Source organism: Conger conger, chromosome 13 (assembly GCF_963514075.1).
Source record: "Conger conger chromosome 13, fConCon1.1, whole genome shotgun sequence".
Taxonomy (NCBI): Eukaryota; Metazoa; Chordata; class Actinopteri; order Anguilliformes; family Congridae; genus Conger; species Conger conger.
Window position 1 is genome coordinate 45,921,733 of NC_083772.1, and position 25,290 is coordinate 45,947,022.

At 46.2% G+C, this 25,290-nt stretch overlaps 2 protein-coding genes across 2 annotated transcripts; one reads left to right on the forward strand and one right to left on the reverse strand.

The window, feature by feature from the left end:
* Positions 1 to 9,962: 9,962 nt before the first annotated feature.
* LOC133107244 (sialate:O-sulfotransferase 1-like) lies at positions 9,963 to 10,735 on the forward strand. Its single transcript, XM_061216202.1, has 2 exons — positions 9,963 to 10,098; positions 10,367 to 10,735. The coding sequence occupies exons 1-2, from the start codon at positions 9,975 to 9,977 to the stop codon at positions 10,717 to 10,719; spliced, it is 477 nt and encodes a 158-aa protein (XP_061072186.1). The 5' UTR covers positions 9,963 to 9,974; the 3' UTR covers positions 10,720 to 10,735.
* Positions 10,736 to 16,464: 5,729 nt separating this feature from the next.
* Positions 16,465 to 23,827, reverse strand: LOC133108754 (E3 ubiquitin-protein ligase TRIM35-like). The gene is made up of 6 exons (XM_061218478.1): positions 23,172 to 23,827; positions 20,429 to 20,524; positions 20,113 to 20,343; positions 19,417 to 19,439; positions 18,477 to 18,595; positions 16,465 to 17,301 (listed from the first exon to the last, which is right to left on the reverse strand). Exons 1-6 carry the CDS (start codon positions 23,574 to 23,576, stop codon positions 16,772 to 16,774), a joined length of 1,404 nt encoding a protein of 467 aa, XP_061074462.1. The 5' UTR covers positions 23,577 to 23,827; the 3' UTR covers positions 16,465 to 16,771.
* Between the last annotated feature and the right edge of the window lie 1,463 nt (positions 23,828 to 25,290).

Consider the following 25,290-nt stretch of genomic DNA (forward strand, 5'->3'; position numbering starts at 1 on the left):
AGCTTCTGGGACAGCATTGGAGCAGAGCTCAGTCACTCTTCAGCTTCTGGGACAGCATTGGAGCAGAGCTCAGTCACTCTTTAGCTTCTGGGACAGCATTGGAGCAGAGCTCAGTCACTCTTCAGCTTCTGAGACAGCATTGGAGCAGAGCTCAGTCACTCTTCAGCTTCAGGGACAGCATTGGAGCAGAGCTCAGTCACTCTTTAGCTTCTGGGACAGCATTGCTGCAGAGCTCAGTCACTCTTTAGCTTCTGGGACAGCATTGGAGCAGAGCTCAGTCACTCTTCAGCTTCTGAGACAGCATTGGAGCAGAGCTCAGTCACTCTTCAGCTTCTGGGACAGCATTGGAGCAGAGCTCAGTCACTCTTTAGCTTCTGAGACAGCATTGGAGCAGAGCTCAGTCACTCTTTAGCTTCTGAGACAGCATTGGAGCAGAGCTCAGTCACTCTTTAGCTTCTGAGACAGCATTGGAGCAGAGCTCAGTCACTCTTTAGCTTCTGGGACAGCATTGGAGCAGAGCTCAGTCACTCTTTAGCTTCTGAGACAGCATTGGAGCAGAGCTCAGTCACTCTTCAGCTTCTGGGACAGCATTGGAGCAGAGCTCAGTCACTCTTCAGCTTCTGAGACAGCATTGGAGCAGAGCTCAGTCACTCTTCAGCTTCAGGGACAGCATTGGAGCAGAGCTCAGTCACTCTTCAGCTTCTGGGACAGCATTGGAGCAGAGCTCAGTCACTCTTCAGCTTCTGGGACAGCATTGGAGCAGAGCTCAGTCACTCTTCAGCTTCTGGGACAGCATTGCAGAAGAGCTCAGTCACTCTCTGTCTCAGATCATCCTCCAGTCCTGTGGCACCATCTTAAACTCCACTAGCTGTGATATCTCTCGGCTTCATGTACTTTGTCAAACAATTCTGTTGTATGTCATCTTTGTCAAAAAATCTTTCATTGTATTCTGATTATGAGTTATACATTTTGACTATCCACCAGGTTGCTCTGAATAACAATTAATGGTGATGTATCTGATAATATTTAGCCATTCAAATGTCGTTTTACAGGTCTTCATTGCTCTCAGGTTCTCTGGCCTGAAAGTTCCCATCTTCTGTTTCTCCTAGAGCGGACAGCGGTCCCTCGACAGAGAACAACACGGTCTGTGAACGTGTGGTAGATGTTATTGTCTCTGGCCTAAAGTAATATGATTCTGTCCCAGGCGTGATAATTCCACCCAGCAGTCCTGGTTCTGGTAAAACTCCCAATTCTGCAGCAGCCACTGTCTAGCACAGTGTACACTCTCAGAAATAAAGGTGCAAAAAGTGCCTTGTCACTGGGGCGATACCTTGGTGTCGGTATATAGAAGAGTACCCCTAGCCAGTGTAGGGGTCCTCGCACGCGACTCCAAATTATGTAGGGTCCTCGCACGGGCCGCCAAATAACGCAGGGATTTTACTCTCTACGAAACCGGGGCGCCAGTTAAACGTTGTGTAGCAGTATAACTGCAAAAAGTAATCAGTCTCATAAAATTACTATTATCAGAAATATCTAACCACAAATGTAGTATTTTAATTAATAATTAAAATAACCAATATTAATGATTAAACGATAACCTGAAGGTTGGAAGTTCTTCGAAAGACTGCTTTAACTCAGCTCTCATGTCTATGCGATTCCAAAACGGACACCGGGGTTTAATAAAATATATTTATTAAACAAACATACAAACACATAACAGATAAACTAACGAGAATTTAGTTGGGTAAATTAGTAGATTAAGTTAGGGCGTGTATGTGTGTGTGTGTGGGCGCGCGCGAGCGTGCGTGTCGCTTGAACAAAGGAAAGGTGGGAGTAGCTAGCTTGAGTAAGCTAGAGTCTGGGTATGGTAATGAGTTAGAGTTAGCTGTGAGATGGGACTACTTGAGTAGTTTTACTCTATATATGCGCAAAAGAAGGCGAATCAATTCACGTACATATATATGTAGCTAACCAAACACATTACAATAGTAGGATGGTAAATATTGAAACACAGATTCACAAAAACAGTTAAGACTAAACTAAACACTGGCTATGCCTGAATGTTTGTTCTCTTACTGAGTCCATACGCATTGGATCCAAAAGACGTGCTGTCCTTATGGTGCTGTGAATGCGTGTCCTGGAGAGATGCGCAGGCTGGGGCGTCTTAGCCGCGCGCTGTCGTCTGGTCCGCTCGGTTGCTGGAAGGATGTTCGTTGGTCCCTTTTCCGGGTGGAAAAGTTCGTTGCTGTTGTTCTTTGGTGAGCTTTGCAGGGGTAAACTGATGTAGCGTTCCGCGTAGGTACCGCGAGGTAACTGGGTGTGTCCGTAGGCCTGGTAGTGCGCTGTGCAGCATTCAGCCTCTGTCCGAGTCTCGGAGCAGATGAGCTGAAGCGAATGGCCACAAAGGGTGCGTCGAAGAGAAGAAACAGAAGAGGCAGAAGAAGCAGAAGAGAGATCCCAAGAACGTGTCTTGCTCTTATACGGGACCGTTTATTGCTCCCGCCATTACGGGATTGGCTGAACCAAGTCAGACGTCATTCGTGGTGGACGTCGCGGAATTTTCCTGTGGGAATGTGGAAGTTGTAGTCCCTACACCAGCAATATATAATTAATTTGTACCTTTTTTGATTGGAAAACAAATTTCAGGGTCAATTTTGGCAATGTGATCTGTGAAGCAAAAATTATACCTCCACTGTCTCTTTGTTTCTGAGAGAACTTACCCCTGCCCTGTTTTTAGTGGGCAGCCATTCAGAGATCTGTAGCCTAGTGGTTAAGGTACATAACTGGGACCTGGAAGTTTGGTGGTTCAAGCCCACGATAAGGTACACACAGCTGTTGGGCCCTTGAGCAAGGCCCTTAACCGACATTGCTCCAGGGGGATTCTCCCCTGCTTAGTCTCATCACATACAAGTCACTTTGGATTAAAGTGTCAGCTAAATAACAACAAATTTTTATTATTATTATTATTATTATTATTATTATTATCGGGCCTGTTCAGGTCAGAAGAGCAGGACACGTGGCCCTGTTCCAAACTGCTGCTCACACTCTATCTGCGCCTTCTCAACAAAATGTGTGTGAGGGCAAGACACACATTGCAGATGACATGGTTTATCTCAAACACTGTCCACCTCGGCAGGACAGGAACAGAACACGGGAGACATTGGCTCAGGCGGTAAGAGCAGTCGTCTCATTGGCTCAGGCGGTAAGAGCAGTCGTCTCATTGGCTCAGGCGGTAAGAGCAGTCGTTTCATTGGCTCAGGCGGTAAGAGCAGTCGTCTCATTGGCTCAGGCGGTAAGAGCAGTCGTTTCATTGGCTCAGGCGGTAAGAGCAGTCGTCTCATTGGCTCAGGAGGTAAGAGCAGTCGTCTCATTGGCTCAGGAGGTAAGAGCAGTCATCTCATTGGCTCAGGCGGTAAGAGCAGTCATTTCATTGGCTCAGGCGGTAAGAGCAGTCGTCTCATTGGCTCAGGCGGTAAGAGCAGTCGTCTCATTGGCTCAGGCGGTAAGAGCAGTCGTCTCATTGGCTCAGGCGGTAAGAGCAGTCGTCTCATTGGCTCAGGCGGTAAGAGCAGTCGTCTCATTGGCTCAGGCGGTAAGAGCAGTCATCTCATTGGTTTAGGCGGTAAGAGCAGTCGTTTCATTGGCTCAGGCGGTAAGAGCAGTCGTCTCATTGACTCAGACTCAGTCGTCTGGCAGTCGGAGGGTTGCCGGTTTGATCCCTCCCTGGGTATGTCACAGTGCCCCTGAGCAAGACGCCTAACCCCTTAATGCTCCTGACGAGCTGGTTGGTGCCTTGCATGGCAGCCAATCGCTGTTGGTGTGTGAGTGTGTGTATGAATGTTGCCCTCCCCCTCTTCCTCTTCCTCTCTCTCTCCCTCCCTCCCTCCCCCTCTCTCCCCCTCTTCCTCGCCCTCTCCCTCCCTCTCTCTCCCCCTCTTCCTCTCCCTCCCCCCTCTCCCCCTCCCTCCTCTCTCTCTCCCTCCCCCTCTCTCCCCTCTCTCCCTCCCTCTCCCTCACTCCCTCTCCCTCTCTCCCCGTCTCCCTCCCTCTCCCCCTCTCCCTCTCCCTTTCTCCCCCTCTCCCTCTCTCCCCTCTCTCCCTCCCTCTCCCCCTCTCCCTGTCTCCCCTCTCTCCCCCTCTCTCTCCCTCTCTCCCTCTCTCCCTCTCTCTCTCCCTCCCTCTCTCCCCGGTGGTGAAGCCTGATGTCCTCTCAGAAGAGGGGTAAAAAGAGCAGCACTCTGGAGTGACTCCACTGGTGTATTTATTACACTCAACACATAACACACACACACCATTGTACTTACAATACATCAAGGAACATCTTTAAAAACTCTTTAACTTCTGAAAAATATACAGTGAAATCGTTTCATAAGGTCCCCCTTGTATCTAAAGCGTCTCTGTGTGAGAAACTGTACTTCTCTCTTCCTGTTTGACAAACCTGTTTATCAGTGACATCACTTCCTGCAGGGGGCAGCATTGTGCCACTGAGGTCTGAGTGGCTCATCTGACAGCAGTTTCACACCAGCCCTGCTCTCCAGATTCTTTGAGGAGATGCACTTATTTATTTATTCATTTATTCCTTTATTTAATTATGTTGCATTCAAGATACGGATGGTGCAGTGGGTAGCACTGCCGCCTCACAGCAAGGAGGTCCTGGGTTCAAATCCCCGTCGGCCAGGGCCTCTCTGTGCGGAGTTTGCCTCTCTGTGCGGAGTTTGCATGTTCTCCCCGTGTTTACGTGGGTTTCCTCCGGGTGCTCTGGTTTCCTCCCACAGTCCAAAGACATGCAGGTTAGGCTGATTGGAGAGTCTAAATTGCCCATAGGTATGAGTGTGTGAGTGAATGGTGTGTGTGCCCTGCGATGGACTGGCGACCTGTCCAGGGTGTATTCCTGCCTTTCGCCCAATGTATGCTGGGATAGGCTCCAGCCCCACTGAGACCCTGTTCAGGATAAGCGGGTTCAGGTAATGGATGGATGGATGGATGGATGAATGAATGAATGTTGCATTCAATTTGTTATTCGGTATTCGTAATAATCCACATATATTAATAGTATCAAATAATAGTATCTGTAATAGTAGTATCTAATAGTATATATTAATAGTATCAAATAATAGTATCTGCTAATAATAATAGTATTATTACTATTACTATTATTACTATTACTAATAGTATTAATAATAGTAGTTACTACTGCTAATAATAATAATCATAATAATAAGATATATTATTATTATTATAAATTGAGAGTTGGGAATGATTTTTGATGTGCTTCAGGCATGTTGGTCTCTGGGATGACAGTCAGCAGGCAGTGTTCAGGGTGGGGTGAGAGAGAAATAGAGATTGCTACATTTAACAGTACGGTAGCAAAGCAGTTTGGATTTTTAAAACACCGGGGGCTTCTGACGATGCCCAGGGATCCCATACAGTCTATTAAACTGGCTATACTGTAAACTCCAGCTACCGTCAGATCATGCGGGTTGAGGTCATGTAAATGTAAGCTAAAGACAACATATCTGTAATCATTTAACTGATGATTTGTGAAGATAAAATTTAGCATGTCCCTTATCTGACTCAAGTCCCCAGGTGCTGTGCTTGTGGCTCCTGTAGTCACTGCAGCATAGCTGTGTGATCAGTAATCAGCCCGGGGGTAATCAGTAATCAGCCCGGGGGTAATCAGTAATCAGCCCGGGGAGAAATCAGTAATCAGCCCGTGGGTAATCAGTAATCAGCCCGGGGGTAATCAGCAATCAGCCCGGGCGTAGTCAGTAATCAGCCCGGGGGTAATCAGTAATCAGCCCGGGGGGAAATCAGTAATCAGCCCGGGGGTAATCAGTAATCAGCCCGGGGGTAATCAGTAATCAGCCCGGGGGTAATCAGTAATCAGCCCAGGGGTAATCAGTAATCAGCCCGTGGGTAATCAGTAATCAGCCCGGGGGTAATCAGTAATCAGCCCGGGGATAATCAGTAATCAGCCCGGGGGTAATCAGTAATCAGCCCGTGGGTAATCAGTAATCAGCCCGGGGGTAATCAGTATTCAGGCCTTGGGTAATCCGTAATCAGCCCGTGGGTAATCAGTAATCAGCCCGGGGGTAATCAGCAATCAGCCCGGGCGTAGTCAGTAATCAGCCCGGGGGTAATCAGTAATCAGCCCGGGGGGAAATCAGTAATCAGCCCGGGGGTAATCAGTAATCAGCCCGGGGGTAATCAGTAATCAGCCCGGGGGTAATCAGTAATCAGCCCAGGGGTAATCAGTAATCAGCCCGTGGGTAATCAGTAATCAGCCCGGGGGTAATCAGTAATCAGCCCGGGGATAATCAGTAATCAGCCCGGGGGTAATCAGTAATCAGCCCGTGGGTAATCAGTAATCAGCCCGGGGGTAATCCGTAATCAGGCCTTGGGTAATCCGTAATCAGGCCTTGGGTAATCCGTAATCAGCCCGGGCGTAATCAGTGATCAGCCCGGGTGAAATCAGTAATCAGCCCGTGGGTAATCAGTAATCAGCCCGGGGGTAATCAATAATCAGCCCGGGGGTAATCAGTAATCAGCCCGGGGGTAATCAGTAATCAGCCGGGGGGTAATCAGTAATCAGCCCGGGGGTAATCAGTAATCAGCCCGTGGGAAATCAGTAATCAGCCCGTGGGTAATCAGTAATCAGCCCGGGGGTAATCAGTAATCAGCCCGGGGGTAATCAGTAATCAGCCTGTGGGTAATCAGTAATCAGCCTGTGGGTAATCAGTAATCAGCCGGGGGGTAATCAGTAATCAGCCGGGGGGTAATCAGTAATCAGCCCGGGGGTAATCAGTAATCAGCCCGGGCGTAATCAGTGATCAGCCCGGGTGAAATCAGTAATCAGCCCGTGGGTAATCAGTAATCAGCCCGGGGGTAATCAGTAATCAGCCCGGGGGTAATCAGTAATCAGCCCGGGGGTAATCAGTAATCAGCCGGGGGGTAATCAGTAATCAGCCCGGGGGTAATCAGTAATCAGCCCGTGGGTAATCAGTAATCAGCCCGTGGGTAATCAGTAATCAGCCCGGGGGTAATCAGTAATCAGCCCGGGGGTAATCAGTAATCAGCCCGGGGGTAATCAGTAATCAGCCTGTGGGTAATCAGTAATCAGCCGGGGGGTAATCAGTAATCAGCCGGGGGGTAATCAGTAATCAGCCCGGGGGTAATCAGTAATCAGCCCGGGGGTAATCAGTAATCAGCCCGGGGGTAATCAGTAATCAGCCCGGGGGTAATCAGTAATCAGCCCGGGGGTAATCAGTAATCAGCCCGGGGGTAATCAGTAATCAGCCCGGGGGTAATCAGTAATCAGCCCGTGGGTAATCAGTAATCAGCCCGGGGGTAATCAGTAATCAGCCCGTGGGTAATCAGTAATCAGCCCGGGGGTAATCAGTAATCAGCCCGTGGGTAATCAGTGATCAGCCCGGGGGTAATCAGTAATCAGCCCGGGGGTAATCAGTAATCAGCCCGTGGGTAATCAGTAATCAGCCCGTGGGTAATCAGTAATCAGCCCGTGGGTAATCAGTAATCAGCCCGTGGGTAATCAGTAATCAGCCCGTGGGTAATCAGTAATCAGCCCGTGGGTAATCAATGATCAGCCCGGGGGTAATCAGTAATCAGCCCGTGGGTAATCAGTAATCAGCCCGGGGGTAATCAGTAATCAGCCCGGGGGTAATCAGTAATCAGCCCGGGGGTAATCAGTAATCAGCCTGTGGGTAATCAGTAATCAGCCCGTGGGTAATCAGTGATCAGCCCGTGGGTAATCAGTAATCAGCCCGTGGGTAATCAGTAATCAGCCCGGGGGTAATCAGTAATCAGCCCGGGGGTAATCAGTAATCAGCCCGGGGGTAATCAGTAATCAGCCCGGGGGTAATCAGTAATCAGCCCGGGGGTAATCAGTAATCAGCCCGTGGGTAATCAGTAATCAGCCCGTGGGTAATCAGTAATCAGCCCGGGGGTAATCAGTAATCAGCCCATGGGTAATCAGTAATAGGCCTGGGGGTAATCAGTAATCAGCCCGGGGGTAATCAGTAATCAGCCCGTGGGTAATCAGTAATCAGCCCGTGGGTAATCAGTAATCAGCCCGGGGGTAATCAGTAATCAGCCTGGGGGTAATCAGTAATCAGCCCGTGGGTAATCAGTAATCAGCCCGGGGGTAATCAGTAATCAGCCTGGGGGTAATCAGTAATCAGCCCGTGGGTAATCAGTAATCAGCCCGGGGGTAATCAGTAATCAGCCTGGGGGTAATCAGTGATCAGCCTGGGGGTAATCAGTAATCAGCCCGTGGGTAATCAGTAATCAGCCCGGGGGTAATCAGTAATCAGCCCGGGGGTAATCAGTAATCAGCCCGGGGGTAATCAGTAATCAGCCCGGGGGTAATCAGTAATCAGGCTGTGGGTAATCAGTAATCAGCCCGTGGGTAATCAGTAATCAGCCCGTGGGTAATCAGTGGGTGACGTCACAGGCACTTGGTCCATATTATTCTCCGGTCTCACGCTGGTGTTGCATCTCGTCTCTTCTTCTTTGGTTTTTGTTCCTCCAGGAGCTCCCGCTGGCCGTTCTCCAGACGCCAGACTGTTTCTGCGGCTACGCCACCGCTGCGTTCTCCCTCCAGGAGCCGGCCGAAGACTCGCTCTGCACCGCGGCCAACGGCAGCAACCCCGCAGAGTTCTGCCAGGTGTACCAGACACCTGTGCAAGGTGAGCGTGGGCCTGAAACCGGGGCCACAGCGCAAGGCCCTGTCAGTACGGTCAGAGAGTCATGTGTTCTCACATCTCATAGCCTACTGCTCGCTTTATCATAGGCTTATAGATTCATCATTGAGACGGGTGCGTGGGGGGTTTGGACCCAAAATGCACGACTCAGAAACAGTTGTGTAATAAAGTCCCGTCAGGGAGCGTAGTCAAAAACAAGCAATGTTCATACACGTAAATATCCAGCCAGAAAACCAAAGCGCTGTACCGAGGGAGAAGGCAGTCTCGTAGTCGGTACACCATGCAAAAAGTCCGGTAGCCAGGAAAGCTGTCAGCAGGGCAGAAGTACAGGCAGACGGTATGCTGGCTCAGGATCAATGACGGTGCAAGAGTCAAGACCGAAGTCTGCTCCGCGGGGCAAAAGTACAAAAAAAACAGCAGGCAAAGATGTGGTACAGGCAGGCAATGGTCAACAAAACAGATGTCAATAATCTTTGGTCGGTAAACAGGCTTGGATCGTAACGAGTAGAAAATGGCTTGGTATAACCGCTCAAAAGAATGCACAACAAACAAACAAACAATTTCGCACAGACATGACATGAAACTGAGCTTTTATGCAGGTGTAGACAGGTGTAGACAACTAGCTTGAGAGCAGCAAGAGAATGGAAATTAGGAGTGGAGGATTGACAAGTTAACGAGGTAATTAGTAATCGTTAGTAATAAACCTATCCTTCTCTAGCATTAGTAAATTAGTAAATGACATGCACAAGAAACGTAAGGTAACATGAACACATGATTAGTATGTTAGTATTACCCAATCCTGATCTAGCATTAGTAGATTTAGTAAATAGACAAGGGAAATTGAAACAATTAGGGTGTGAGTGACAGAAAGGGAGAGAGAGAAAGCAGGAATGCAAGGTTTGCAGAAAGACACGAAAAAGTGTATGCTAAATCAATGAACAGTACAACATAACATGGAACATAAATTGTGACATAACATTTGCAAAACAATGACAATAAACTATATAACATGACATGGCAAGATTAAGAATAAATGGTAACAAGAACTAAACATGAAACATAACATGACATGACAATGAAATGTAACAAGAAATAAAACATAAAAACGTGGTGAGGCTAGACTAACATAATATGTGACATGACAATAACGTAACTAAGACAATGACTAAACATAAAACATGACATGACAAACATGAAACGTGACAATCATGACGCACGATCTGCGTGAAGACGCACGAGAGCGGCAGGCACGAGATGGAGATGTACGACGCCGCCGTGCTGCTGATCCGCAACCCGTACCGCTGCCTGCTGGCCGAGTTCAACCGCAAGTGTGCAGGACACATGGGCTACGCCTCCGAGCAGCACTGGAGGGGCCAAGGTACTGTGTGTGTGTGTGTGTGTGTGAGTGTGTGTGTGTGTGTGTGTGTGTGTGAGTGTGTGTGTGTGTGAGTGTGAGTGAGTGAGTGAGTGAGTGAGTGAGTGAGTGAGTGAGTGAGAGTGAGTCTCCAGTTTGGTGTGTGTTCCATCCGTTTTGCATGTGAAGCGTGTGCTTGTGGGTGTGTGGTTGCAGCACTGTGCACACGTGTGTAACATATCTGCAGCGTGTTGTGTAGGCTGTGTGTGTGAGCGCCTGCCTCTCCCTGCAGAGTGGCCGGAGTTTGTGGGCAGCTACGCCCCCTGGTGGGCGTCCCATGTGCTGGACTGGCTGCGCTTCAGCCGCAGGCTGCTGGTGCTGCACTACGAGGAGCTGCAGGGGGCGCTGTTCCCCACGCTGCACACACTCACCTCCTTCCTCAACACCAGCGTGAGCCCAGAGAGGCTGCTCTGCACCGAGATCAACCAGGACGGCCACTTCAAACGCCCAGCCGGCCGCCAGCGCCCCCTCCACCCCTTCACCCCGGAGATGAGGCGGCTCATCGACGGCTACATCCGGACCGTGGACCAGGCCCTCCGGGAGAGGAACCACTCCGGCCTGCCTTCAGAGTACCTGCCCAGATGATGAGGGCCTCAGTCAGCCACCCTCCTCATTACACTGCAGTACAGTATTACAGTACACTACAGTACAGTACAGTATTACATTACACTACAGTACAATACAGCATTACAGTACACTACAGTACAGTACAGTACAATAGATTACATTACATTACACTACATTACAGTCCAGTACGAGATTACACTACATTACAGTACAGTACATGAGATTACACTACATTACACTACAGTACAGTACAGTATTACAGTACAGTACAGTACAATAGATTACATTACATTACATTACACCACATTACAGTACACTACAGTACAGTACAGTATTACATTACACTACAGTACAGTACAGCATTACATTACACTACATTACAGTACAGTACAGTACAATAGATTACATTACATTACATTACATTACACTACAGTACAGTACAGTATTACATTAACTACAGTACAGTACAGTATTACATTACACTACAGTACAGTACAGTACAATTGATTACATTACACTACATTACATTACACTACATTACAGTACAGTATTACATTACACTACAGTACAGTACAGTACAATTGATTACATTACATTACAGTACACTACAGTACAGTACGAGATTACACTACATTACAGTACAGAACATGAGATTACACTACATTACAGTACAGTACATGAGATTACACTACATTACAGTACAGTACGAGATTACACTACATTACAGTACAGTACATGAGATTACACTACATTACAGTACAGTACGAGATTACACTACATTACAGTACAGTACATGAGATTACGCTACATTACAGTACAGTACGAGATTACACTACATTACAGTACAGTACATGAGATTACACTACATTACAGTACAGTACATGAGATTACACTACATTACAGTACAGTACATTAGATTACTTTACAATACTTTACATTACATTACAAGACTCTACATTACATTAGAGGTATTTGGCAAACACTCTCATCCAGAGAAATGTGCAGCAGAGTGCATAACCATAACCAGGGACAAGTGTGCCGAAGGACCCTAGAGGGAAGTACAGTGCCAAGTGCTCGGAGTGACCACAGAGATGAGGACTTCATCTGATGAGATGGTCACTGGCCCTTTTTTGGGGGTGTGCTCTTGTGTATGAGGATGCTGGTGTAAGATGGTACAGTGACCCCCATGGAAGAGTCATCCATGGGTCACTGTTCTGTGATAGAAAAATGCCCTCTTGTTGAAACATGACCTTATAAAATGATGAAATGTAAGCATTCAATTTCATAAACTGTGAAGGTTTGTATACTATGGGAAACTGACCCCAATCCAAAATCCTATGAACCGTCAGAGACATTCCTGAGACTGTTCCTTATTAATCCACTGGGAGAACTTTCCGGATTGTTGGCCCCATGGCAGAAATGTCATTTGTCTGTCCTTTGGTGTACCACATGCATGTGTGTATGCCTATGACCGAAGACTGCCACCAACATGAGTGTTGCACCTAACTCCCCAGATATCCTCAATTAACACACTTTCATTTTGTATCACTTTTATCTTTTACTCAAAAGAATTTTGTTCTGTTGCGTACATTCCTGTTCCTCCTTTCCTGAACATTTGCATCTGTAACACATCTCTGCCTCACACTGTGATCTGACTCCTACTCTGCCTCACACTGTGATCTGACTCCTACTCTGCCTCACACTGTGATCTGACTCCTACTCTGCCTCACACTGTGATCTGACTCCTACTCTGCCTCACACTGTGATCTGACTCTTACGGGAAGACACACACATCTGTGATTGTCCAGCCACCACAGATGACACCGGATGAGTGGGCAGACATTACTTAGATGAGAGACCGTACATGTCATGGACAAAACTCACAGAAATCATTTGTATAATCCTGCCAAACACCCAACTCTTCAGGTGCCTGATGGAAGGTGGGGGTGGGGGTGGGGGTGGGAGATGCACAGATGGGTCCACTGGGACGTTGTGTGTCACTGGTGCGTTGTGTGTCACTGATGTGTTGTGTGTCACTGATGTGTTGTGTGTCACTGATGCGTTGTGTGTCACTGATGTGTTGTGTGTCACTGATGTGTTGTGTGTCACTGATGTGTTGTGTGTCACTGATGCGTTGACAGAAAGCAACAGGGAAACACTAAGGGAAGGAGACGTCACAGGAAAGAGAGGTTGAAGGTAAGGCTGGGTGATATATCAAATATTAAAGGTACAATAGGCAAGAGTTTTGTGTTAAAACATTGTTACAAGACCATTGTAAATCCAATCCTATCATTGAAAAAGGCTCACTGACATGTTGACTCACCCTCTGCCTGTGTTTATAGTCCTTAAATTTGGGTTTCAAAATATGCAGTTCACGGGCCGGCACTATGTTCCAAAAAATGGTACAGCTGTACAACAGTTCAAGCTCATTGGTGGAAAATTGGTTCTAATTGTCACAGCCAATGGCGTTTCAACGTCAGTGTTCACAGGGAAGAGGGAGGGATCAACAGTGTTGTGGTTTGAGCGTATTTGTTTCTGCAATTCCTCTCTTGACCGTTAGGAGTCCAAGATTACCTATTGTACCTTTAATACGGTATTCAGTATAATTTTGTAGGGGATACAGAATTAAGCTACATCAAGAATTTCACTTTTTTTATGCGGCTAAATTATAGTGTGATTGGAGTGTGCATAGTAGATGTGCAGTGGGCTCCAGAATTATTGGAACCCCTGACTGGCAAAGCAAAAAAAAGAAAAAAACAGTGGTAGGAACCCCAGGAAAGTGGTGGAGAATCTGCTCTACATTGGGGGTAATGGGAGGTATAGGGGTTCATCAGTACTCTGCCACTGTGGACACAGTATCCATAAAGTGAGGCTTTCCCATACCTCACATTTAGCACCTTTACCTTACTCCAGACCTGTCTCCTTTGTGAATTCAACAGGCTGACGAGAGCTGGCTTGTGTTGTCATTAACATACTATTTAATGTGCATAATACAGTTAATGTTTCGAAACATCCCTGTCATGTATCGTCCCAGAGACCCAAATTAAGACCAAGGAGTATCCAAAAACATTGTCTTTATTACAGTCCAAGTCACAAGCCATGAGATCACCAAATCGAGATGCAAGAAGGAAAGTACTAAACAAAAACAGGGGTCAAAATCCAGGAAATCAGAGGGCTGAGGTTCAAAAGGGCTAGGCAAAAACAAAGTTGACAAAAGCAGAAAATGAATATCAAAAACCAAATAATCAGATGTTCAAACAAATCAAAGGGGCAAGGCAAACTCGAAAAAAGGGGTGTCTTCAGGAATCTCAATAAATCCAGGCTCACAAGGAATCAGCAACTGAAATATGATCAATATTCTGACAAAGTTTCTAGCAGAGACTGGGGTTTAAATACATGAAGGGAGGTGACATACTAGGTGGGGCATGGGAGTGAGGAGGGCTTAACAAATAAACCACAGGTGAGGGACATAATTGGGTTGTAATACAATAACAAGGGGAAACGAAAACGTGGACTGGATACACACAGACCCACATGTAATACAAACGGCTCCGGATTAGGGAGTGGGCACGTAGTGATAACGGTATAACTTCACTGAATCAAAGCAAATAATCAGTGATAGAATCTAAACTGGAGATAACGTTAGTCTGTTAGTTACGTTATTAAATCTAATTTACCCAAAACCTAGGGACTGTTAGTTAGACAGACAGTGTGTTAATATAGTTAGTACTGTACAATATCTATGTTAGTTGTTATTAGTACGTTAGTGCTATCTACAACATGAACTAGTGAAAAAGCAGGAAGTAAGACAAAAAGCGAGGCTGAGAAGGAATCGTTGAAACCTGGAAATTTCTGGAACCACCTGAATAGTGCAGCACGCAGACAGGGGAGTGACTAGGGCTCAGAAACATACAGACACAGACATCACAGGGGAAGACAAATGCAATGTAATGGATGACAAATATCCAGATATGAATAATAATAAATAACAAGAAGAACAAATAAACATGACACTCCCTCCCCCAGACGCACATGAACAACTGCCTAATTCCTGAAATATGATGCATCTGTGACTGAAAAGCTGTTTTTAGTGGGCAGCCAGTCAGAGATCTGTAGCCTAGTGGTTAAGGTACATTACTGGGACCTGGAAGTTTGGTGGTTCAAGCCCACAATAAGGTACACACAGCTGTTGGGCCCTTGAGCAAGGCCCTTAACCCGACATTGCTCCAGGGGGATTCTCCCCTGCTTAGTCTCATCACATACAAGTCACTTTGGGTTAAAGTGTCAGCTAAATATCAAGAAATTATTATTATTATGATTATTATGATTATTATGATTATTATTATTATTATTATCTGGCCTGTTCAGGTCAGAAGAGCAGGACACGTGGTCCTGTTCCAAACTGCTGCTCACACTCTATCTGCGCCTTCTCAACAAAATGTGTGTGTGGGCAAGACACACATTGCAGATGACATGGTTTACCTCAAACACTGACCCCATCGGGAGGACAGGAACACAGAACACGGGCGACATTGGCTCAGGCGGTAAGAGCAGTCGTCTCATTGGCTCAGGCGGTAAGAGCAGTCGTCTCATTGGCTCAGGCGGTAAGAGCAGTCGTCTCATTGGCTCAGGCGGTAAGAGCAGTCGTCTCATTGGCTCAGGCGGTAAGAGCAGTCGTCTCATTGGCTCAGGCGGTAAGAGCAGTCGTCTGGCAGTCGGAGGGTTGCCGGTTTGATCCCTCCCTGGGTATGTCACAGTGCCCCTGAGCAAGACGCCTAACCCCTTAATGCTCCTGATGAGCTGGTTGGTGCCTTGCATGGCAGCAAATCGCTGTTGTTGTGTGAGTGTGAGTATAAATGCTGCCCTCCCCCTCTTCCTCTTCCTCTCTCTCTCCCCCTCCCTCCCTCTCTCTCCCTCTCTCTCCCCCTCCCTCCCTCTCTGTCCCCTTCCCTCTCTCCCCTCCCTCCCTCCCTCCCCCTCTCTCCCCTCCCTCCCTCTCCCCCCTCTCCCTCCCCCCTCTCCCCTCTCTCCCTCCCCCTCTCTCCCCTCTCTCCCCCTCTTCCTCCCCCTCTCTCCCTCCCCCTCTCTCCCCTCTCTCCCTCTTCCTCCACCTCTCTCCCTCCCCCCTCTCTCCCCTCTCTCTCTCCCCCTCTTCCTCTCTCTCTCCCTCCCCCCCTCCCTCCCCTCTCTCCCCCTCTTCCTCTCTCTCCCTCCCTCCCCCTCTCTCCCCCTCTTCCTCTCTCTCTCTCTCTCTCTCTCCCCCTCCCTCCCTCCCTCTCCCCCCTCTCCCCTCTCTCCCTCCCCCTCTCTCCCCTCTCTCCCCCTCTTCCTCCCCCTCTCTCCCTCCCCCTCTCTCCCCTCTCTTCCTCCACCTCTCTCCCTCCCCCCTCTCTCCCCTCTCTCTCTCCCCCTCTTCCTCTCTCTCTCCCTCCCTCCCCCTCTCTCTCCCTCTCTCCCCCTCTTCCTCTCTCCCTCTCTCCCCCTCCCTCCCCCTCTTCCTCTCTCTCCCTCCCTCCCCCTCTCCCCCCTCTCTCTCTCCCCTCTCTCTCTTCCTCTCTCTCTCCCTCCTCTCTCTCCCTCCCTCTCTCCCCCTCTTCCTCTCTCCCTTCCTCTCCCTCTCTTCCTCTCTCTCCCTCTCTCTCTCCCGGTGGTGAAGCCTGATGTCCTCTTAGAAGAGGGGTAAAAATAGACAGGTTGCAAGAGAGCAGCAGTCTGGAGTGACTCCACTGGTGTATTTATTACACTTATTATAATCATCACACACACCAGTGTACTTACAATACCACCATTTAACACAGGAGTTACTCATTACACACACACACACACACACACACACACACACCAGTGTACTTATAATACCACCATTTAACACAGGAATTACTCAGCAATAACATTAACATTATATCAAAGAAATTAGACATTTTACACACTATAGAATGTTTGCATTAACATTTCAAAGAATGAACAATATTTTGTTTTTGATGTGCCATTTGTTTCTGACAAATTGTATATTAAACATGTCCAGATGTGATGAAATGCAGCCCTGTTATTTCAGCACAATCCCACAGTTCTATTTTACACTCACAGACACCTTCAGTGGACAGATCTGCATCCTGTGAGTCGATGGTCTAAAGAATGGAAACAGTCTCTCAGTGAAGGAGTGTTTAAAAGTGTAGAGAGGAGTGTTGTTACTGGGGTCAGAGAATGACACCTCCCCCCTGTCCCAGTCCAGCTGCACTCTGACCCTCTGGAGGTCCCTCTGCACAGTGAGGCGTTTAGGTGTGGAGGTCAGGGCTCCGTATTCCCCACTGCAGTACTGCACTATACCCCACACTCCTCCTGTTGGGCTCAGAGCCACACCCCCTTTCCTGCTGATGGACTCTTTAACCACACCCACCACCCAGACCCCACCCCCCACTTCTACATCCCAGCAGTGTCTCCCTGAGCTGAATCCCTCAGAGCCCAGCACACACCACCCCCAATCAACTCTCTCTGGATTACCAGGAACCTGCTGTCCCTCATCACTGTCTCTCACACTGGTCAGATCCTCAGACAGTGAGAGGGTGGGATGTGCTGTGTTTGGGTCCAGAGTCACAGGAGCTGAAGGGACAGAGAATGAGACGTCAGCACTGATCTGCACAAAGAGAAACCGTCAGACACAATGGGCTGAACAAAGGACTTAATAAAACCGTTGGGCTAATTACCATATATCTTTAAAGTGCGAAAAGAAAACGTTTAACCTACGTATTATTCCTTTAATTGTTTTGTTATTTATCATTTCTTACAAAATATGTTTATTTCACATTTAAGTGTGCATTTGCACATATGTGTGCAGAAGAACAGGACACATCTTGTCCAGAAAGCTGGGCTAGGTTCCCCCTCCCTGCTCAAACTCTGCTTTCAGGCCGAGAGTCAAAAGAATAACAAGGTACTAACAACGGCGGTTTGTATTAAACCTATAGAACTTGATTGTACAAATGTATGATGTATGATCAGTTAAAATGAATGACAGTTAAATGCCTGTATTAATTACATGTGACTAACCCTATGCTCTGTGCCATTCCCATGGCAATGAGTCATTCTTCAGGAATTTAGCTGGACCTACTGATGAGGGAGAGGTGTAAGTGGTATTTGGAGGTAAATTCCCTCCTGGGTAATGCGTATTGAAAATAAACTCACCATGTCAGACACTGAGTAAGTTATCAGTAAAACTCTGAGTTACACTGGGGGGCTGCTGGCATTGAGCCAGTATCAACAGCCCCTCCTTCCCATGACGAGTTTTAAAAATACTATAAAGATCTGTATGACCATTGTCTTGTGCATTGCTCTTCTGGACCAGAATATTATCGCCGTAAGACAAATTATTCACCAGCCCTGGACTCTTTTCCCGAGAATCAATCTAACAGGCTCCTGATTATATAAACTGGGTTTCACAAGAACAACATTATAGCCTCAGATACATGTGTGAGAGATGCACCAGAACTAAAGGATAATATTTCATAAGTCACACATTGTATAATCCCTGTAAGAGGGAGCAAAGCCTGTCAGTGTTTGTGTAGCTCCTTTCCTTCCCCTTAAATACAGCATCACTCTTAAAGCAGCATTTTATTATGAGCATCAGTGAGATTAAGGACTGGTGCTCAGTCTCTTCACTCCAGGGCTCTTACACAGACAGGACCAATATGACTCTGACTGGCTTCATCAGCTTGTGGAAAGGGTGCTGAAGATTCCCCCTGTACAGTGACAATGTGGAGCTCCCTGCTCCCAGTACTCACTGTGTTGAACAGTCCCCAGCATCTTCTCCCACACTCTGTACTTCAGATTGCCCAGGTGCTTGGCCACATCAATCAGCGCTCCTGAGACCTTCTCTGGATCCCCCAGTGTGCACTGGGCTCTGCAATAATATTCAGGAGTCACTTGTGCAGTGGGCGTGGCTTCATTACCATAGAAGATTATCAGCAGCAACATCAGATCTTCATTCTGTAAGAAAATGGCTCCATCCCTCCCAGCGTTCTGCCACACAACCCCACTGAGAGACACACACTCACAGCCCCACTGAGAAACACACACTCACAGCCCCACTGAGAGACACACACTCACAGCCCCACTGAGAGACACACACTCACAGCCCCACTGAGAGACACACACTCACAGTCCCACTGAGAGACACACACTCAAAGCCCCACTGAGAGACACACACTCACAGCCCCACTGAGAGACACACACTCACAGCCCCACTGAGAAACACACACTCACAGCTCCACTGAGAGACACACACTCACAGCCCCACTGAGAGACACACACTCACAGCCCCACTGAGAGACACACACTCACAGCCCCACCCCACTGGGAGACACACACTCACAGCCCCACTGAGAGACACACACTCACAGCTCCACTGAGAGACACACACTCACAGCCCCACTGAGAGACACACACTCACAGCCCCACTGAGAGACACACACTCACAGCCCCACTGAGAGACACACACTCACAGCCTGACCCCACTGAGAGACACACACTCACAGCTCCACTGAGAGACACACACTAACAGCCCCACTGAGAGACACACACTCACAGCCCCACTGAGAGACACACACTCACAGCCCCACTGAGAGACACACACTCACAGCCCCACTGAGAGACACACACTCACAGCCCCACTGAGAGACACACACTCACAGGATCTGATGAGAGAGGATGGAGTTTGCTTACCTGATTTGTGTGTCCTTGTAGCTCTGAAATAAGGAGAGTGAATTATTGTCACTATCGTCCATACTCAGTCCATTAATACTGTGTTAGAAACCACATATCTGATTGTAGACTACTGAACATGCTTTCGATGTGATGTAAGATATGTTGTGTTCAGACCAAAAAAAGGAACAATTCCTTCCTTTTCATTGATATTTGTCATTCTTAATAATAATGAATTTAAATCACATAAAATATATTTCATATGTAGGTTAAGTGAGGGTTCTAGCACACAATACCACTTGTGTTCACTATTCAAAGTGCTGAACATCTTAACAAGGATATTGTTTGTTGGAGCCTCTGGATTCTCATTATGCTTAATCCTCGCTTCCCCGACAATGACATAGAACAATAACAATAACATGCTTTAGCATTCTTATACATGTGTACAGAGTGTGTGTGATGAGCTGCTTTAACATGGTTATATATGTGTACAGAGTGTGTGTGATGAGCTGCTTTAGTGTGGGTGTAGCAGGTTGATGATAAAAGGATACTATAATTCACATAATTGATAAAACCTTGAAGAGATTTGATGATATTCGCTAGTTTACATGAAATGGTGCTTTAGAGAATACTGTAACAATGATTTTGTATCAATGTTTGCGAGCATTAACAGCAGTTTGTATCGAGTCCTACAGACGCAGAGAGAACAGGTCTTACCTGCAGGAATGAGATGTCTTCAGCTCCCAGCTCCTGTTCTATGGCTCTGATCTGTTCTGAAAGGGTTGATATCTCTTCTGTCATCTTCTCAATCTTCTTCTTCATCATCTGACTCTTCTGCTCCTCTTCCTCCCTCAGTGCAGTGATCCTGGCTGCCTCTTCCTCTTTTAGGTACTGCTGGAGTTTCTCAAACACCATCTTTATCTGTCTCTCTGTGTGCTGGGCCTGGCTCTGGAATAAACATTATTCACCATCATTTCAGCACAATCCAGTGCTGCATTTTCAACACTGTGATTTAAAGGCCTCAGTACAGTACCTTGATGTGCTCTGCTGTTTGATCACAGACTAGTTTCACTGCATTAAAGGCTTCTAGCTTCTTCTGCAGTGGTGCTAGTGCAGTCCTGAGTTCCTCCTGGAAATAAATGACAGAGTCCACACTTTACTGAGGAACCAGACCTACAGTCTGCCTACACAGACAGCACAACAGCCCCTGCCCAGACAGAGGAGAGCCAGAATGGAGACTCAGGTCACAGCTTGTGTAGAAACACTGTGCTCACTGAGACACATATCAGTGCACTGCCTCTATGTCAGGGCATGCCAGGTACAGAAGTTTTGGGGCCCCCTGTTCAAAAGGCCTTTTACAATGAATATCGAAGTGAACTGAAGCAATTTCTTCACATTTTAAAGTAAGACTATTTATTTACATTTTTTACAGTTTCAAAATAATAAAGAAAAGAAAAAAGGCCCTGTCAGTTAGTACTTCTCGGGCAACAGGTGGTAAACGCTTCCTGTCGCCAGTTAAGAGTCTCTAAATTCTTGCTTTTGGAATTTTTCCCCATTCTTCATGGCAGAACACCTCTCGCTCAGAAATATTCTTCGGCCTCCTTGCATGTACAGCATGTTTGAGATCTCTCCACAGTCTGGGGACTGTGGTGGCTGTTCCAAAACCTCCATCTGTCTTTATTCGAGGTCCTTCATGGTTGATTTTGAGCTATGATTTGGATCATTATCTTTCTGGAACACCCAACCTCTCTTCAACTTCAATGTCTGGACTCACTCCTGAACATTAGCCTCTCAAATTTATTTGTATTTGGTGGAATCCATTCTTCCTTCCACCCACACAATGTCCTGTGCCCCCAGCTGCCACACAACCCCCGAAGCATAATGGATCCACCTCTATGCTTCACAGTTGGCAAGGTGCTCTTCTCTACAAAGGCTTCACCCTTTTTTCTCCAAACATATCTTCTTTGATGGTGGCCAAAAAGCACATTGTGCCAGAAGGCATCAGGTTTTTCTTTCTGGCAACTCCGCCATGTAGGTCTTTGTTGTCTAAAGTACGTTGTGTGAGGTATGATGTACAGTGGGCTCAAGAATTATTGGCACCCCTCACCAGCAATGCACAAACAAGGCTTAAAAAAAAAAGAATAATATAATTATAGAGAAAGGTAATACACCAACATGTGCCAAATACTGTACTTTATTAATGTTCCAATGGAAACAACCAAAATCATAACAATCATTTAATAAAAAATAAATTTCAACAAAATCAAGGTTTCAGAATTATTGGCACCCTTCACCTAGTACTTAGTGCAACCACCTCTGGCAAGGATAACAGCATGGAGTCTCTTCCTGTAATTTTTGACAAGATTAAGGAACACATTTGGAGGGATTTTGGACCATTCCTCTTTGCATATCCTTTCAAGATCCTTCACGTTCTTGGGTTTGTGCTTATCAACTGACCTCTTCAACTCAGCCCACAGGTTTTCGATTGGATTGAGGTCTGGTGACTGAGATGGCCATTGCAGAACGTTGATTTTGTTGTCACGGAACCATTTCTGTGTGGATCTTGAGGTGTGTTTTGGGTCATTGTCTTGTTGGAAAGTCCACCTACGACCAAGTCCCAGACTTCTGGCAGAGAGAACCAGATTTTCAGCCAAAATTGCCTGATACTTGCTGGAATTCATTATGCCATCAATCCTAACCAGTGCCCCTGGAACTCTGGAATTAAAACAGCCCCAAAACATGACTGACCCACCACCATATTTCACTGTGGGTATGAGGTGCTTCTCCTTGTATGCATTTCTGTTCCTACGCCAAACATACCGATGCTGTATCTCACCAAAACGTTCAATTTTGGTCTCATCTTGTGGTCAGAAAAGGCTTTCTTCTGGCAACCCTTCCAATGAGGCTGTGGTTATGGAGGTGGCGTCTGATGGTGCTTTTTGAAACCTGGTGACCCCAAGATGCCACCAAGGCCTGCAATTCTTTCATTGTGATCCTTGGGGATTTTGTTGCTTCTCTCACCATTCTCCTCAGTATTCTGGGGGGCAAGATGCAGTTGCGTCCTCTACCCATGAGATTTTCAACAGTTCCATATCTTTTGAACTTTTTTATAATTGCTCTGACAGTGCTCAGTGGTATATTCAATCGTTCGTGAATTTTCTTGTTGCAATAACCACGTTTATGAAGGTCTATGACCATCTGCCTCTTTTGAACGGCCAATTCTTTTGTTTTCTTCATGGTGTTGGATGACAAAGGGATATTGCATGTGTGTTACCTCATTTTTATACCCTAGTGAAACAGGAAGTGATGTAATCACTCAATACAGTTCCTTAACACATAGATAAACTTGATATAAGTGGAATTTAATACCTGGTTTAATTTTGGTAGGTGTTATTTACAATAATATTTAAGGGTGCCAATAATTATGAAACATTGATTTGGAGGAAATTGATTTTTAATTAAATCAGTAAATGATTTTTGTTGGTTCCATTGAAACATTAATATAGCACAGTATTTATCACCTGTTGGTATTTCGAGTTTGTCTATAAATATATTATTTAGAATTTCTTTGAGTATTGTTTGTTCATTTTCTGTCAGGGGTGCCAATAATTTTTGAGCCTACTGTACGTGCTGTGACAGGTTCTACCCAAACCGGCTTAATTTGTCAGTCAGACCAAATGCAGCCAACTTCAGACTTCCTTTCGACTATTTAATCAACATTTGCAGGTAGAAATTGTTGCATTATGAACATTTAAATTCTGTTCTCAAACATTTACCTTATAATCTTCGGAAGCCTCCTGAACTGGGAGCATAATATGAGTTCTATGTTTTTTTGAAGTTTGACAGACAACACAGACAGGTGTTTGATCATCCAGACAGAAGAGTTTGAGTTTCTCACTGTGCAGACTGCAGAGCACTTCAGATCCTGCTTCAGCTTTCTGACTTCTCTCCTTTAAGAACGCCTCACAGGTATTCCTCAGAGACCGGTTAACGGGAGGATGTTCCTTAGAAGATCTTCTCCTGCAAACTGGGCACTCCTGAGATCCCTTCTGATCCCAGTACTGCTGCAGACAGGCCTTACAGAAGCTGTGACTGCAACTCAGAAGAACAGGATCCCTGAAGATTTCAGAGCACACAGGACAGGAGAGCTCCTCTTCCAGGAGAGAGGATCCAGATGCCATTCTGTCTCCGTCTGTTCTGAGCTCAGTAATGGCTTCTGCTAAATCTGTAGTTTAGTTTCACTTTCCTTCACTGCTGTTAAAAATTAAATGTCTTTAAATGAATACCAAATCTCTGCTCTCCCCTGTCTATATTTATTCATCAAGGAACATCTTTAAAAACTCTTTAACTTCTGAAAAATATACAGTGAAATCGTTTCATAAGGTCCCCCGTGTATCTAAAGCGTCTGTGTGTGAGAAACTGTACTTCTCTCTTCCTGTTTGACAAACCTGTTGATTAGTGACATCACTTCCTGCAGGGGGCAGCATTGTGGGTCTGAGTGGCTGATCTGACAGCAGTTTCACATCAGCCCTGCTCTCCAGATTCTTTGAGGAGATGCACTTATTTATTTATTAATTTATTCCTTTATTTAATTCTGTCACATTCAAGATACGGATGGTTCAGTGGGTAGCACTGCCGCCTCACAGCAAGGAGGTCCTGGGTGTGTGGCCTTAACTGCCACCTGATTCAGGGCCTTGGCTACGTCAATCCTGCGTGTGCTCAGGTCGTTGGTCCCCGTGTGGATCAGGATGTGTTTGGCCTCTCCCAGTCTTTGCTGTGACAGTAGTTCCAGGGCAGTCTGTATTGTTGGGTAGCAAAGCTTCATAACCTTTCTCCCAGGGAATAGCCGCCTTTTGTTGAGGTATTTGCCATTGGAGTCACACAGAATTATAACTTCAGCCTCAGTGTTGCTAGAATAGATTCTGTATTCATTCAACCTCCAGGTGTAAAAACTAAGGAAATGAACCACAGAAAACTATGTTTTAAGTGAAATGTTTACATTTGCTGAAAGCCTCAAAAGACAGGAAATGAAATTGATCAGCCCTAATGCTAACATTAGCCTGCTCTCAAGGTATCAGCACAGATCTTTGAAACATTAGTTGTATATATTACATACAAATCATAAAATGCATTCCTCCATTTTCTTGGTGGTTTGTGAATGACACAATCATTGAGTGACTGTGAATGCAGAGTAGTTACCCATGCACTACATTACATTCATGGCATTTGGTAGATGCTTTTATCCAAAGTGACTTTTATCCAAAGTGATAGTTGGTTAGACTAAGCACGAGACAATCCTCCCCTGGAGCAATGGAGAGTTAAGGGCCTTGCTCAAGGGCCCAACGGCTGTGCGGATCTTATTGTGGCTATAATGGGGTTTGAACCACCGACCTTGCGGGTCCCAGTCATATACCTTAACCATTACGCTACAGGCCGCCCATGCTGTTGTTTTATTGGTCAATTACTTTTGGACAAATATGAATAATTATGTATCGGCCCATATACGTACATACTGTCGGCTATATATATCTGCTTCTGCACTTTTATCCAGAATGACTTACAGTAGGCCTGTATGAATGAGATCATAGCAATATGCAAATTGGTCAATTTTTGTTGAGAAGCATTTTAAAGACACAATGTGTAAGAGTTTTGTGTTAAAACATTGTTACAAGACCATTGTAAATCCCTTCCTATCATTGAAAAAGGCTCACTGACATGTTGACTCACCCTCTGCCTGTGTTTATAGTAATTAAATTTGGGTTTAAAAGTGTACATTTGTCGGGCTGTCACTCTGTATCAAAACATAGTACAGCTGTACAACAATTCAAGCTCATTGGTTGAAAATTAGTTCTAACTACCACAGCCAATGGCGTGGGGGCTTATTCTCGTGTAGCT

Bases quoted from the DNA above. Each gene is read 5' to 3' on its own strand.
- LOC133107244 (XM_061216202.1), top strand. From the start codon at position 9,975: ATGGAGATGTACGACGCCGCCGTGCTGCTGATCCGCAACCCGTACCGC. The intron at 10,099-10,366 runs GTACTGTGTGTG...CTCTCCCTGCAG, and splicing joins GCAGCACTGGAGGGGCCAAG to AGTGGCCGGAGTTTGTGGGC.
- LOC133108754 (XM_061218478.1), bottom strand. From the start codon at position 23,576: ATGGCATCTGGATCCTCTCTCCTGGAAGAGGAGCTCTCCTGTCCTGTG. The intron at 19,440-20,112 runs GTAAGACCTGTT...TCCTTATTTCAG, and splicing joins AAGACATCTCATTCCTGCAG to AGCTACAAGGACACACAAAT. The intron at 17,302-18,476 runs GTGAGTACTGGG...CTGTCCCTTCAG, and splicing joins GCTGGGGACTGTTCAACACA to CTCCTGTGACTCTGGACCCA.